The sequence below is a fragment of the Ochlerotatus camptorhynchus genome, unplaced genomic scaffold, assembly GCF_037179485.1.
Source record: "Ochlerotatus camptorhynchus isolate MF236.1 unplaced genomic scaffold, CSIRO-AGI_Acam_v1.1 ptg000766l, whole genome shotgun sequence".
In the NCBI taxonomy this organism is placed as follows: Eukaryota; Metazoa; Arthropoda; class Insecta; order Diptera; family Culicidae; genus Ochlerotatus; species Ochlerotatus camptorhynchus.
This window is the reverse complement of record NW_027041233.1, coordinates 94,116-109,972: the sequence shown is the minus strand read 5'-3', so window position 1 is coordinate 109,972 and position 15,857 is coordinate 94,116. Positions and strand designations below refer to the sequence as shown.

The 15,857-nt window shown below is 38.0% G+C and overlaps 1 protein-coding gene across 1 annotated transcript in view; it reads right to left on the bottom strand.

Moving 5' to 3' along the window:
- LOC135714932 (inactive dipeptidyl peptidase 10) overlaps positions 1-15,857 on the bottom strand; it is a 190,286-nt gene that overhangs the window by 127,454 nt on the left and 46,975 nt on the right. Inside the window, exon 4 of the mRNA XM_065238327.1 lies at positions 8,739-8,827. Coding sequence (XP_065094399.1) covers positions 8,739-8,827 — 89 coding nt within the window. The remainder of the gene's footprint in view (positions 1-8,738; positions 8,828-15,857) is intronic.

Here is a 15,857-nt window from a genome sequence, read left to right as displayed (position 1 = left end):
TTAAACCCATGATTTTCTGCTCATTAAGCAAAAACGATCCCTCCAGGGTCATCGAGCATCTCATTAGCCACAGCGCTTCGCGTCAAAGTACGAATATATGGATGAACTATCTATTATTGAATAACTATTATTTACGATAATTACATGAAAGAAATAAAATATAAATTATAAACAAAACGTGACTACTAAAATCTCAAAAAGATATTCTCACAAATATACTTCACGCAACCAGAAATCTCAAAACCATTAGACGCTATAATGATACTCTGCACATGTTAGACACAAGAAGAGGCCAAAAAGCAAGCGTCCGACACACAAAACTCGCCAAATCCACTTACAGTCACAATCAATGATTCTACGAATCGCGAAGCGCTCACGATTCATAAAACCCTTGACTGCGACACTCTGAAAGCGAAATTGACAGGCTCTATGCGTCAAACTCCCGCCCTCCAATCTCCTCCCGCATCCAACAACACAAATCTTCATTACAACATCTAACGAATTCAAAACTCCGAAAAATACCTCATCTATAGCACTCACTTGCTGGAAGCAACCCTGCAACCATTCTTGATGATACACTTTTTCTGCCTATCTTTCTATGAGGCCTGTGGACATGCGTTAGCTTCGAAACTTCTAACCAAACTGGGAAAATTTTTAAATCGCAAAAAAAAACTTGAAAAAAGCTTTCAAAGGATTTTTTTACAAGTAAAATAAATAATGATTATTTTACGCAAAAACGAGCAGGTAATATTAAATCTCTTGTATCGTATGCTAATGCTAATTGACTGTAACAAAAATAATATGCTTAAATAAAATAAAATATTAATTAAATTATATGCCAAATTTACTAGAAGATCATTACTTTATTGGTGAGAAGTTAATAAGCCCTCCCAGTTCCTCTGTATACAGAACAAATCTGATACTATAATCGGAATTGCTCAGTCTGCATGAAGCATCCGATTTCATCAAGGAAGTTCTATTAACAACCAAGAATTAATCGTTTGAGGCATACTGAAGCATTAAGAAGGTGATAAAGGGTGATACGGTCAAAATTTGGTCAATATCAACTTGACGTATTTCTTTCAATTTTGCATTTAAAAAACCTGAACACCCCTCATTTTGAAGGTGTGTGTGTGTAGAATGTTGCTCCTATTTTGATTTTGGAATTCACTCTTCAGTTGTCAAAATACCGTCCAAGCAAGAAGAGCAGCGTATCAAAATTTTGCTCGCGCATCGCGAAAATCCGAGCTACTCGCACGCAAAGTTGGCAAAATCGCTAAAAGTTGCCAAATCAACCGTTACAAATGTAATTAAAGTGTTTGGGGAACGTTTGTCGACAGCCAGGAAGTCTGGATCGGGGGGAAATCGAAAACCGGAAGCCGCTGAGACGACAAAGAGAGTTGCCGGTAGTTTCAAGCGAAACCCTAACCTCTCTCTCCGAGATGCCGCAAATAAGCTGGGTGTATCGTCTACAACCGTGCATCGAGCCAAAAAACGAGCCGGACTATCGACTTACAAGAAGGTAGTGACTCCAAATCGCGATGATAAACAAAATACGACGGCCAAAGCGCGATCCCGGAGGCTGTACACGACGATGCTGACGAAGTTTGACTGCGTGGTAATGGACGACGAAACCTACGTCAAAGCCGACTACAAGCAGCTTCCGGGACAGGAGTTTTATACGGCAAAAGGAAGGGGAAAGGTAGCAGATGTTTTCAAGCACATGAAACTGTCAAAGTTCGCAAAGAAATATCTGGTTTGGCAAGCCATCTGTACCTGTGGCTTGAAAAGCAGCATTTTCATAGCTTCCGGGACTGTCAACCAAGAAATTTACGTGAAAGAGTGTTTGAATAAACGTCTGCTGCCTTTCCTGAAGAAACACGGTTGTTCCGTACTGTTTTGGCTGGATTTGGCATCTTGCCATTACGGTAAAAAAGGCCATGGAGTGGTATGCCGCCAACAACGTGCAGGTGGTTCCCAAGGACAAGAACCCTCCCAACACGCCAGAGCTCCGCCCAATTGAGAAATACTGGGCTATTGTCAAGCGGAACCTAAAGAAGACCAAAAAAACTGCTAAGGGCGAGCAGCAGTTCAAGGCAAACTGGCTTTCTGCGGCGAAGAAGGTGGACAAGGTGGCTGTACAAAATCTGATGGCAGGGGTCAAGCGTAAGGCCCGGCAATTCGGATTTGGAAAAGCGGAAGCCTAACTGAATATGTTTCCTGAATTTTATACTAATTGAACTTGAAAAAGAAATTTAATTTGATTTTTTAAATAAACGATTTCACCGATTTACACGCGTTTTCCCTTGACCAAATTTTGACCGTATCACCCTTTATGTGTCACTGTAGAAAATCATCATCGTTGCAAATATAAAGAAATTAAACATAACCCTTTGCTTCAGTACCGTCAACCTCCATGCCCGAGCGGCACCGGTGGTGTAGTGGTAAGCGTGATCACCTCTCACCCCAGCAGGCCTGGGTTCAATCCCAGTCGGCACCGCCGGGATGTTCTGAGGCATAACATCTCTGATCACGCCTTCCTTCGGAAGGGAAGTAAAGCCGTTGGTCCCCGGTTCATGAGTTGATGGGTCGATAGGTAGGGTACAGGTGTGGGAGTTGCCTTCCTGGCGTCGGTAGCATTGGTGCTCAGCACGGAAAACAAGATCGACGGAAAACAAACCAAGGAAAAAAAAAACCATGCCCATTGGGAGGTACTAAAGTTGTTATGACATTGTCGTCCGAAAGTTGCTTGTAGATTTTGTCAGATTTTAATTTGGTTTTTACGTAATTAAAGAAGTTCTTTTTTACAGGACTTTATTTCATTTTATGTTTTTGCATTATATTCTTCAAATGCAGTACTGATAGCTAAATTCAGTTGATTGCATATATCCAAATAAATTAATACATTATTACTACTATTGTGTTTTTTTTATAAATTTTAGGTGCTTTTTGCTTCCGATTTTTCAAGTTTTTTTATTTGTCTGTTAAACTAGACTGGATTTTGTGTGTTTCTGTTGCGACTTTTTTTCTTCAAAGGAATTTCTTCCGAAATTATTTTTGTTAAAATTTTGTAGAACACGTCTATACCAATTTCGACATTTCCTACATTCCTTACAATTAATTGCCAATTGTGTGTGAAACGCTTCATTTTTCCACAGTGGATTTAATGATTCGGTCACACAGAAATCTTCATAGATATTCGTTAGTAAAAAGTCCAAATAGCAATTTTGTTGGTTTTTGATGTGGTTAATTTGGTTCAGTCATAAATTAGCAGTTTTGTCAAAAATGAACCGCAATGTTTCATTATCCCCAACGACTGGGAGTAAGATACATTAATTTTCAGAGTCCAGAATGAAGTCAGCTTGGCGTTGATTAAAGTCTCCATAGATGTGAACTTTAACCTCAGGAGGAAGCTCAGATAGAATTTGTTCTGCACTTTGGAATAAGGCTTCATAAGTGCTTTTATGAGCATGGTCTGGTGGAAAATACACTGAGGCGAACACGTGCGTTTCACCGGCTATGTGTGATTTCACCCAAATATGCTCAAGTTCTATAAATTTTGGTGTAAAGATGAGTTCTGAGTTAAAATTGGCCGAAAGAGCTATAAGGCCTGACTTCTTCTGAGTTGCATGAAAATTTCTGTCGTCTGTGAATACATTAAAGGCATTTCCAAAGATGTCTTCACTTTTCACTGTGAACTGGTTTGTAAATCCTCATGTAATTTGAGGTAGCATATAACGGATTTTGACCACAGTCTGAAACTGGCTACTTCTCCGGGGGTACCGGAACATGGCCAGATGTGACTAATGTGATCCTGGGTACTACAAATCTGAGGGAGAGTTGCGAAGAGAGAAAAATGGAACGTCAAATGCAGGCAGACGGCTGCTGTCACGAACTGGCATTGGTAGGCAAGCAATTTTATGATGCTTTTCTTACAGTTGAACAAGAATACACAAGGCGGTATTGAAATCTTGCGTAAAGTAATTTATAAAAAACTGTCGTTTCCAGCTATTTTATTCAATGGACACCGTTTCTTTTTAATTCATTCAAAATTCACACAAATACATATTGAAAGATACCATTAACGAAGGTTTTGTCAAAACATCTAGCGGCATAATAAAATACCAAACAGAAAAGAACAGTTTCTAACTGCACATTGAACAATCTCAAACAATCACTACACGCTCAAAGCAAAACACGCTATTTTGCTGCACGCCTGTTTTGATTTTATTTCAATGGCACAATCTTTCATGGCAACAAAAACAAGTATACAATGAATTCCGTGTGCTATCTGCTTCTCCCTCCCAGCTACAAATGACTACCATTGAACTGGTTTTAGAATTCTCATGTCACTGGTTTTATTCGTTTCAGGTCGGATTTTGTCGCTTGCCCATTCAAACCGAAACATGTTCCGCCCATATCTTCAGAACCAGTTGATCGATTCAAAAAATATCTGCGTTCTACCTTTCATTTGGTGATTGTTGCATCCAATTCGGTTAAATTGTAATATATTTATGTGATCGGATCTGACCGGATGTGGTCGGATGCCGTCGGATGTAGCGGGATGTGGCTAGATGTGGCCAGATGTAGTGAGATGTGGTCAAGTGTAGCGGGATATGGCCAGATGTAGCGGGATGTGACCAGATGTTGCCGGATGTAGCCAGATGTGTCTGTTCTTCATTCCATTGTTGATTTTCCTCTTCCTGTTGTTATTGTACTGGTTGCTTCCGGTTCTTCCACTTGGGGCAGGAATTCATACGATACTCCTCCATATCACAAAGGAAACACAAGTTTTCATTCCATTGATAGAAAATTTTCCGATTGAAGAAATGTAGAGCGTTGGGAACTAGGGGAAGGACAGGTCCAAGTATCAGCATCAATATCGATGGTGGAAATATTAAATATTTTAATATGTGTGATATTTGCGAATCTTATACTTAGCCTGACAGTTGTTTTTTTTTTGTTTTTGACTATGTTTGGTTTGAAGTGTACATTTGACATTCGTTAAATAAAAAATGGATTTCACACCAGAGGCAAGTAATTCTTTGATGATCTTGTTGGCCACCGCCACCAAAATCCGCTCCTTGTTCTGAAAAATTCGGCATTATTTGTTAGCTGATCTCAGTGCACATAATCGGTCGCACTTCTGTCCCAGAAAATAGTCATTAATTTCCACGAATTCTTCATCGTCTGCGAACCAATGTGCTGTCCTCCGATGGAACGGGAATTGACTGACTACGCCTCCCCTGTACACGGAGTCCCAGAGTGATGGTTCCGTGGTCGTTTTACACTCGATTTGCCATGAGCCTGCAACTGGCAAAATTTGCTGCTGGGGGAACGTCCAGTACCGTTTTTATCATGAAAAGTCGAAGTCGAAATCGATCAGAGCTAAAACGAAAATCTAGGCAAAAATGAAAGCTACAGTAAACATAAACAACAAAGGTGAAACGTCATTGAGTGTATGCGTTAAACTTACACTGTTATTTTTTTTATTTTGAAGCTGTCCGCTTGACGTTAATATCATTAATATTTATACTAAAAATTATAATAATTACCGATTTGAGCAATTTTTACACCAAATATTACTTCAGATCAAGTTGTACTTCCCTTAGGTTGGGAATCTAAATTTTTACGACCATATAAGCACCCCGCACACCTGTGTACATGTCGAGGCGAAGTGTGCAGGGAATTTCTTCTGAATTCCACCGTAGTTCACTAGCACCAACGATAAATCGTTTTCCGGGACTTCTGGTGGAATATCGTACACTCTTACGTATTCCAGCTCGATTTTGTTTGCGAGTATGGTTAAAATGTTTATATTTAATTATTTTGAAACTAATGTTCTGTCCGACAACAACTCAGCAGCACGATACTTCTTGAACTGTGTCTCAGAGTCGGCGCTCTACTGGGAAAACTGGAGGGGTTACGCGGACGAAAAGGCACTCAAGCTTTCAATTAAACTGAAACACAGCGCGGATCAACTTTAACATGGTATTTTATCCAATTAACGATAGTGTGGATTGTGTGGTGTTGTGATCGATTTTCTTGGCACATACCCTTGATGATGATGGCGACTACGATGACTGCAGACCAGCGAGCACTCGCTGTGAATCTGGAATGATCCTGTCGATGGCGGATGATTAAAGACCGATCTTGTCGGCAAAATGGCGGTACCACCGCTCAGTGAAATTCCGGTACAATACCGACAATGGCGGATGAAGCGAGGCTGACCAAACGTCGGCTGTAGTGCAATGGCGGGTTTGGTATAGCGGTTTGTAGACATGGTTCCGATGCACAGGCACTTCCTTCTGACGAAGCCGGTCGACGACGGCAAGGCCGCCCTCTGTCGAACCGGGAAGGGAAATTCTCCTTGACGTTTAGGGCCTTCAGCCCGAGAACGATGTCCTTTACGTTTAGGTCAAGGTAACTAAATGTCACCTAGACTGCAATGGCAGTCCTTGACTCGCCAACCAGTAAACAGTTTGATTGGTTGAAAAAGAAGGTCCTGAAATAGCTGAATTGGTGATTTACACTTCACCTTGATTCACTACTCGCACTGTATTCTGTTAAAGTGTATTCCACAGACACTTCTGGTCTACACGCTCGCCTGAGGTAAAGTGAACGATGGCCGTTCTACAAGCATCGCAGAACCCTTCAGCTCATCACCCGTGACTCCGTGTCACCATTTTGCCGCGGCCATGCGCGCCTTATTTAACAGTCGGCCGTTAAGCATGGTGCATATTTAAAATATGGGACCTTTGTAACAGAACGGTTACAATTTTAAGGTTCTACAAAGGGTCAATAATTTGTTTACTTCTTCATTTTGAAATATTCTTCGATCATCATTTTCTGAATGTATGGGTAAAATTCATTGGAAGTGCATGTTCCCACGCCCAAAACTGCCCTTGTTTCATAAATATCAACTGGTATGGTGAGGAAAATTTAACCATCTCTTTTCTTCCTTCATTTCAATACAACAGCAAATGTGATGTCACACTATCTAGTGCATAAGAATGTAGCAGACAAAACGTTCACACTGCCAGACTTCGCTGTATGCAAGTTTGTTTACACCCCTGAGCGGGAAAGCGAATACCAGGCTACTCGCACTGCTGCCATCAACCCTGTTAGTGTTGAATTCAATATTCGGTGGCTTTTTAAATTGGACCGGTAAATACCTAGAATGGTCGTTTTTGTTTTATTTACTCAGTTTCTGATATTTATTCACCATTAAATACATCCACTCATCTATATTAATAAGTCAAACTTCACAATTGCTTGTTTTAATAAACTTAAATCCATTGCTAGAGGCAATACATCTGGCAACGCTTTTTAAATGATACTTTTACGATTGCCGACAAAGCAGTAAAGTTGAAGTGATTTTCTCGGTGTTCAATTTTGTTTACCAAGAGTTTTGAGTAGCAGTTGTTTTGGATTTTGTTTATTCGATTGTGTCTTAGTGTGCTAAGCTTCGAAGAACACAAGTAAGTAAATACAGTGAATATGTTTTACCCAGGAAGTTTTCGTTCTAAAATCATGAAATACAAGTGTTAAATTTTTGTATTAATAATATGAGAATGTATGTGTAAACCAATGATGATGATTGAAGAATATTTCAAAAAGAAGACGTATACAAATTTAATTACCATTTGTAGAACCTTAAAGATAACTCGACCAGCTCAAACCTTTGTAGGGGTAGGAGGTCATCATCATCATCATCATCATCATCATCATCATCATCATCATCATCATCATCATCATCATCATCATCATCATCATCATCATCATCATCATCATCATCATCATCATCATCATCATCATCATCATCATCATCATCATCATCATCATCATCATCATCATCATCATCATCATCATCATCATCATCATCATCATCATCATCATCATCATCATCATCATCATCATCATCATCATCATCATCATCATCATCATCATCATCATCATCATCATCATCATCATCATCATCATCATCATCATCATCATCATCATCATCATCATCATCATCATCATCATCATCATCATCATCATCATCATCATCATCATCATCATCATCATCATCATCATCATCATCATCATCATCATCATCATCATCATCATCATCATCATCATCATCATCATCATCATCATCATCATCATCATCATCATCATCATCATCATCATCATCATCATCATCATCATCATCATCATCATCATCATCATCATCATCATCATCATCATCATCATCATCATCATCATCATCATCATCATCATCATCATCATCATCATCATCATCATCATCATCATCATCATCATCATCATCATCATCATCATCATCATCATCATCATCATCATCATCATCATCATCATCATCATCATCATCATCATCATCATCATCATCATCATCATCATCATCATCATCATCATCATCATCATCATCATCATCATCATCATCATCATCAACATACAACTTTTTCCCAGACGTCACTGCTGAAGAGACGTTTTCGTGCTACGATTTATTGAAACATTTATTGAAACATAAAGTGAGAAGAGACGTTGTCGTGCTACGATTTATTGAAAAATAAAGTGAGACGCGATTCAAAATGGCCAAGTTAATATGAATGATTGGCCATAGCGAACTATACGATGTTTAATGCAAATCGGAGAGGGTCGAATATGAACATAGTGTTTTTAGGCTTTATAGCATTATTAATCAGAATAAAATAAATTTCAATATGAAAATATACCTTGCGTTACCAAAATCCTCTAAATTAGAGTATAAAAGGACATAGTTTCGATCAGGAGAAACGACAAATTTGTCAGCGTTCAATTGTCTCTGAAATAAAAATAAATATAAAACAAAATGTTAGTGTAGTAAGGTTACAACAATTAGGAGAGGTTGGGCAATACTATTAACGAGAAGTTTAAATTGGCGTAGCTAGAAAATTTATCTGAAGGGGCCTGTTGTTTTTTTTTGTTTTGCTGTTCTGTTATTTGAAGAGAATTTTTTTTTTTTTTTTTTTAATTATAGTCACTTTAACACTCTTGGGTCATTCGTGACTTGTCCGGGGGCGAGATTTGAACTCGTGACTTTGGCGTGAGAGGTATGGATGTTAACCACTACGCCGGGGTCGCCCCCTTGAAGAGAAAAGAAATTAATAAAACATTTATTCAGAACAAATTTTTATTCGTTGCATCGGACTAACTAACATTCCGAGTCAATCAAGATTTAACTTTAATTCTAATCGAAAGGAGTGAACTCGAAACTTGAATGATTGTATCCCTGTTAATAACTAGTTAAAAATTAAATTTATTTTTACAAAAGCATTGGGATTTTCTTTAAATTTTAAATGAAGTTAGGTTTGGTTATACCCATTTGGAACCAATTAATTATTTATATGAGCTTTTATGGTGTTCTTGATTTATTTAATCAAAAAATACACACAAAATCACGGATTTTGTGTGTGCTAAGGCATTCAAATTATATATATAGATATATGTAGAAATTTTCATCTCTTCGTTAAATTTATGCCCGGAATTCAGCTGCTGGAGCGCTAATTCTTGACAATATAGCTAAATCAGAATGTACAAACATGTCCATAAATCTAGATTCATCATTCAAGATTCCATCAGATTAAATTAGCAGGAAAACTTTTGAATACCGTAATCCGGGGATAAATTGATCACTATTTAACGTAAATAAATAAATGTATACAATAAACTTAATTGAAAATCTAATGGTATCAGGCTCCATCGTCCTGCATGATTTTTTTCATAATATTGGATGTTTTGTTAATTTTTGGGAAATCTTTGAAATCTTAAATTTGAAAATATCTATATGGGGTGAAATTTCTAGTAATTGTTCTTATTAAATGTGGGTTCCCTGAATCCGATTCAGATTCTACAAGCAGACGAAAGGAGCCCCAATGGAAAACCCACTATCCCCCTTCCTGTGTGAACTTTTCATGGCCTACTTGGAGACAATTCTTAATATGAAAAGACTATTACCAACAATCAATACGAAACTAACGATTTTAAATTGGCTCACCACTTTAGTAGCCTATTGGTCCCAAGCAAACGATTAACGTACCCTATTCTAGTTGAAATTCTATTACTACACTATATTTGTTTTGATTCGCTATGAAAGTTTGACAGATAAAATGAGGGGTTATTGGTTTTTCCTATGTTTCGAGGGGTGATTCGACAAGCTTGGGACCGAAGATAGTACCAGAGGTGAGCCAAAAAGTTGAGCACGTTTCTTCGGGACCTACTTGTCTTAGAGTTACCTCTATGCTATTACCAAACCGTTGGTGGAGGTTTGTTGACAATATCTTCAGCGTAGTTAATAGGGAAGCCCTTCCACAAATTTTAGATGAGATCAACAGAATTCACAAGGATATCAAATTTACTCACGAGGTAGAAAAAGACGGGAAACTCGCATTTCTCGATATTCTAGTCATCACGGAATCGTCATCATCATCTTCGCTTGAATACGAAATTTACAGGAAACCAACAAGCACTAAAAGAGTTATCCGCTATACTTCCAACCATTCGTTCCAGAAGAAAATGGCCGCCTTCCACCACATGATTTATCGGATGCAGACTATTCCACTCAGCGATACAGGAAAGGTTAAGGAATTACAGTACATCTTCGAAACAGCGAGACTCAACGGATACAAGGAGACCACAATCCAGGCAATCATGGATAAAAAAGCGAGAATTCTACAAAGGAGATTATTTACAACCCTCACCGCAGCGCCGCTGAACCCTTGAAACGAATGTCCGTTCCATTTGATCAAGATGTTACTTGTAAGCTAAGACCACAGTTAAAACAATTCGGATTAGATTTAATTTTCACCAGTAGACATAACCAGTTGAAATCATTGTTAGGATCCACTAAAGACCCAGTTAATGTTTTAGGTAAAGCAGGTGTTTATAAAATAAACTGTTATCATTGTAACAAAGTAAACGTAGGACAAACCAAGAGAACTTTAGCAACTAGATTTGAAGAACATATAGCGGAGGTTAATACGGCCAAAAAGCAAGAGGAAAAAGGCCTAACATTTCAAATCAAAGGTTGCAGAACACATCTTCACAGAGGACCACCAACTATCGACGGAGGACATCACGATTTTACGAACCGTATCTACACCATGGAAACTGGATGTTGCAGAAAGCCTCAAGATCAACAAACAAAGGAATTCAACTTTACTCAACAGGAATCAAGGAAACGGACACACATGGCTTTTCAATTTACTACCTAGGACACATCAACATGTAAGCAGCGGAGTACCTCCTCCTACAGGAAATTAAATTTAAGTTTACGAAGCTTGTAAGTGAAAATGTACCTGTGTTAATATTTATTCGGTAAAATGTAATGTTTTTCTTCAGTCGAGTATTAGTACAAGACACTGAAGAAGTCTGCACATTGTAGACGAAATACGTGTATCTGTCAAGGATACGAGTGTGAGGTGATTGAGAGGTGGAAGCAATACTATGACGAGCACCTCAACGGTGAAGCAACATAAAACGAAGGTGGCACGGCAACAGACCTTGGAGCACGCGCAGAAGACGACAGGCTACCGGCCCCTGATCTTCAAGAAGTTGAGGAGGAGATCGGTCGACTGAAGAACAACAAAGCAACTGGTGTAGATCAACTACCAAGGAGTGGATGGAAGGTGTCGAATGCCCAATCTACAAAAAAGGTGACAAGTTGGATTGCTGAAACTACCGCGCGATCACACTGCTCAGCGCCGCCAACAAGGTACTTTCCCAAATTCTATGTCGCCGCCTGTCACCATTTGCGAGAGAGTTCGTGGGGCAATACCAGGCGGGGTTCATGGGTGCTCGCGCTACCACGGACCAAATTTTCGCGATTCGGCAGGTTCTGTAGAAATGCTGCGAATACAACATGCCCACACAACATTTTTTCATCGATTTCAAATCCGTATACTACACAATCGATCGATATCAGCTATGGCAGATTATGCACGAGTACGGATTTCCGGATAAACTGACGCGATTGGTCAAGGCGACGATGGATCGAGTGATGTGCGGGGACACTCTCGAGTCCTTTGAATCTCGAAGGGGGTTACGGAAAAGACGTCACAACTTTGAACAATTTGATTGCCTAATGTAATACGAATATCTGGTTTTATTAGTTTTCTAATGTAAGTAATAAGATTACATTTTTTTAATCATTTAGTTCCACCACGTATAAAAAACATGAACTTCAATCTGATACGTATTCATATCATCATCATTTCTTATCTCTAAAATTAGTTTCATGTCATCAGCATAAATAAGCACTCTGAGATTTTTCAAAATAAGAGATAGGGGAAGTGGCTCTAATGTTGGCCTATGGATCTAAGATCGCTAAAAATCTGCTATTTATCAATTTTATCTAGATGAACTAATGGATATTTTTCGACCTTTAAAAAAGCCGTGTTGTGCATTTGTTATTCTATGTTTTATTTGGTTGAAAATATTTTTGTTTATGATTGATTCGAATAGTTGAGATGATGGCAATCCCACGATAATTTCGGATTTCTGATTTTTTACCAGATTTATTAATGGGTATTAAAAAAAAAAATTCCATTCCTGCGGGAATGTAACAAAGTCAAGTGACATATTAAACAGCCAGTATAAAGGGGTTGTGAGCTCAATTGCTAAATTTTTCATAAGGGCTGGTGGGATTTCATCTGGTCCTGAGCCTTTAGTGGCGTCCAAATCTTTTAGACCTATCAAAATATCATGAACATAAATATTTCTAACACCAACATTACTCGAAAAGTCAGGAGAGCATAAAAATATTCATAATCACGATCATTATCCGAGAAATTGGAGTACGCCTCTTGAAAAAAATTTGCAAAAAGATTAGATTAGATATCTTCTGAATTATTTCGTACTTTTTCGTCTAAAGTCATTTTCGATGGAAAGTTGCACGAATAAATTTAAGTTTTAACGTAATTGAAGAAGTTTCTTGGACATGATTTATGAAATTTATGTTTTATGTGGTACTCATTAAGTGCAGAAGAAACAGCAAAATTGAGCTGATCACAAATATTCAAATACTTTTCCAAATTACCCTGATTATTCCGTTTTCTATATATTTTGTGAGCCTTTTGTTTCCGATTTTTCAAATCAATGATTTGCTTATTGACCAAACCGGGTTTTTTAGGAGCCAAAACTACGTCGTCTTCTTCTAAAAGGAATTTCCTCTTGTTTAATTTCCAATAAAATTTTATAAAAAAAAAACGTCTACTGCACAATCGACATACTGCATAGAACCTTTACTGCTGGCTCACCCACCCTAGACATTTTAGATATCTTTTTCCAGTATTGTCAGTACAGTTGAAAACCGGAAAGCCCCAAACGCGGTAATTGATTTTATTCTTGTTCTGTGCGTTAAACATGGTGGTAGGGTAACCAACTTGAATTGGACCCCTACATATTTTGGACCCTTTTCATATATTTTCCTCGCTTACTGTCTAGTTTCTTCAAATTCATCTGGGTTGATGTTGTAATTACATTCTTTCAATTACTTGCTATGTCTCAAGATCATTAGTTCACCTCAAATTGCTTACAATTGCTCAATTTATGCAGTTTTAGAAAATGTTATTGAAACAGTTTCATGTTTCGACGTTTGTCAAGAGAAATCGGCGTTAGTGTACTTGTTTTAAATTTGGTGTAAAATATACAATTCAATGATTTTTTTTTTATCAAATCAGTTTATCTGACTTTGGAAGGTGTATTTCACGTGTTTGTAAAGATTTCACCTTAAGATTTTACTTAAAAAGTGTTAAATAAAAAGTGTCCAAAAAAGATCGTAAAAAAATGTTGCCAACTTATTTTGGACACTTATCAAATGAGAATCATCAAGAGAGCGACAAAAAAAATTCCGGTTGGTCGATCGTGCTATTATCTTAGATTTCTGATTAAATTGGTAAGTAAATCAATCAAAATTATATGAATTCATTGTTTTTAAATATATTTCTTGTTTATCAGGCGATTCAAAATGGGAAAAACGGCAAAACACGTAGAGTGGTCCACTCTGAGTTTTCCTAGTTTTCCTAGTTCCTAGTTTTCCACAAAAGTTTTCCTATCTCCAAAACGCATTTAACTAAGGGACTGTTCATAAACTACGTAGACGCTTTAGAGGGGTGGGAGTGCTTGGCAGATGTCTACGGTCCATACAATTTTTTAAATTTTGTGTTTGAGACTGTCTTCTACGGAAGGGGGGGGGGGGGTTGAAATCTCTCAACAACCGTCTACGTAGTTTATGAACAGCCCATACAAAAAATAATATGGACTGCAAGCATAGAGTCAGGCCTCCGTATTAAGATTTACTTCTGTATGATTTTTTTTTATGGTATGATCAGTTGTTTCCTTATGTTATATTATATTTCCTCCGTTACTCGCGCCAACTTTTGTAACGCGAGTACTCACGCGTTGTACTTTGTACAACAGTGTTAGTTTTCCATTTCCATTTTGTAGCCGAGCTACCAATCGATCTGAAATCAACGAGTATTCCTCAAAAAACTTGCTTTTAACTAAACAAGCTAAATATTTATTACAGTTAACCCCCAAAATATGCGGATAATAGCGAAAATGTAAATGGAAACCGCGTAAATGGTGTCCATACTACGAGGGTTCTGACTTAATTGGTTACAACATGGAATATCTCGAGATCCTGACCAGATAGAAAGTTACTGTCTTTGCCAAAGTAGTTCTAGAGATCATAACCTTTTTGCTGGTGGACAGTAGTTCAAAATTTACTCACTACATAGCGCTAGTATACATGTGAAGTTCTCGCATGTGATATATCTCGAAATCCTGACCAGATAGAAAGTTACTATCTTCGAAAAAGTTGTTCAGGAGTTCAAAGCCTATAGTTCAGAATTTTTTCACTATATGGTGCTAGTATATACGTGAAATTCTCATATAAAATATCTCGAAATCCTGATCATATAAAAAGTTACTGTCTGCGGCAAAGTTGTTCAGGAAGTCAAGGCCTTTTTGCTGGTGGACTTAAGTTCAGAGTTTTCTCACTTTGCAACGCTAGTATACATGAGGAATTCTCGCATATAAAATATCTCTAGATCCTGACCAGACAGAAAGTTTCTGTCTTCGGCAAAGTTGTTCAGGATGTTAGGATCTTTTCGTTGGTGTACAGTAATTCAGAATTTTCCCTTTACGTGGCACTAGTATGCGGGTCATTCAGAGATATTTTATATGCAAGGATTTCACGTGTCTTTCAACGTCACCTAGTGAGAAAATTATGTACTTTCCACCAACGATAGGGTTTGATCTCCTGGACAACTTTGCCGATTACAGTACATTTTTAGCAGGTCTTGAGATATATCATATGCGAGAATTGCACGTATATACTAGTACCATGAAGTGAAATATTCTGAACTACCGTCCACTAGCCAAAAGGCCTTGATCCCCTGAACAACTTTGTCCAAGACAGTAACATTCTATCTTGTCATGCTCTCTAGATATTTTATATGAGAGATTTTAACGTGTATACTAGAACTACATAGTGAGAAAATTCTGAACTATTCTACACCAAGCACCTCCTGAACAACTTTTTCAAAGACAGTAACTTTCTATTTGGTCAGGATCTCGAGATATATCATATGCGAGAAGTGTATATGTATACAAACGCCACGTGGTGAGAAAATTCTGAACTACTGTCTACCAGTCGAAAAGTCTTGACCCCCTGAACAAGTTTGCCCAATACAGTAACTTTCTAGCTGGTCAAGAACTCGAGCTATTGTATATGCGAGAATTACACGTATATACTAGCGCCTCGTAGTGTGAAATTTCTGAACTACTCCACCAACGAAAAGAGCTTGACCTCC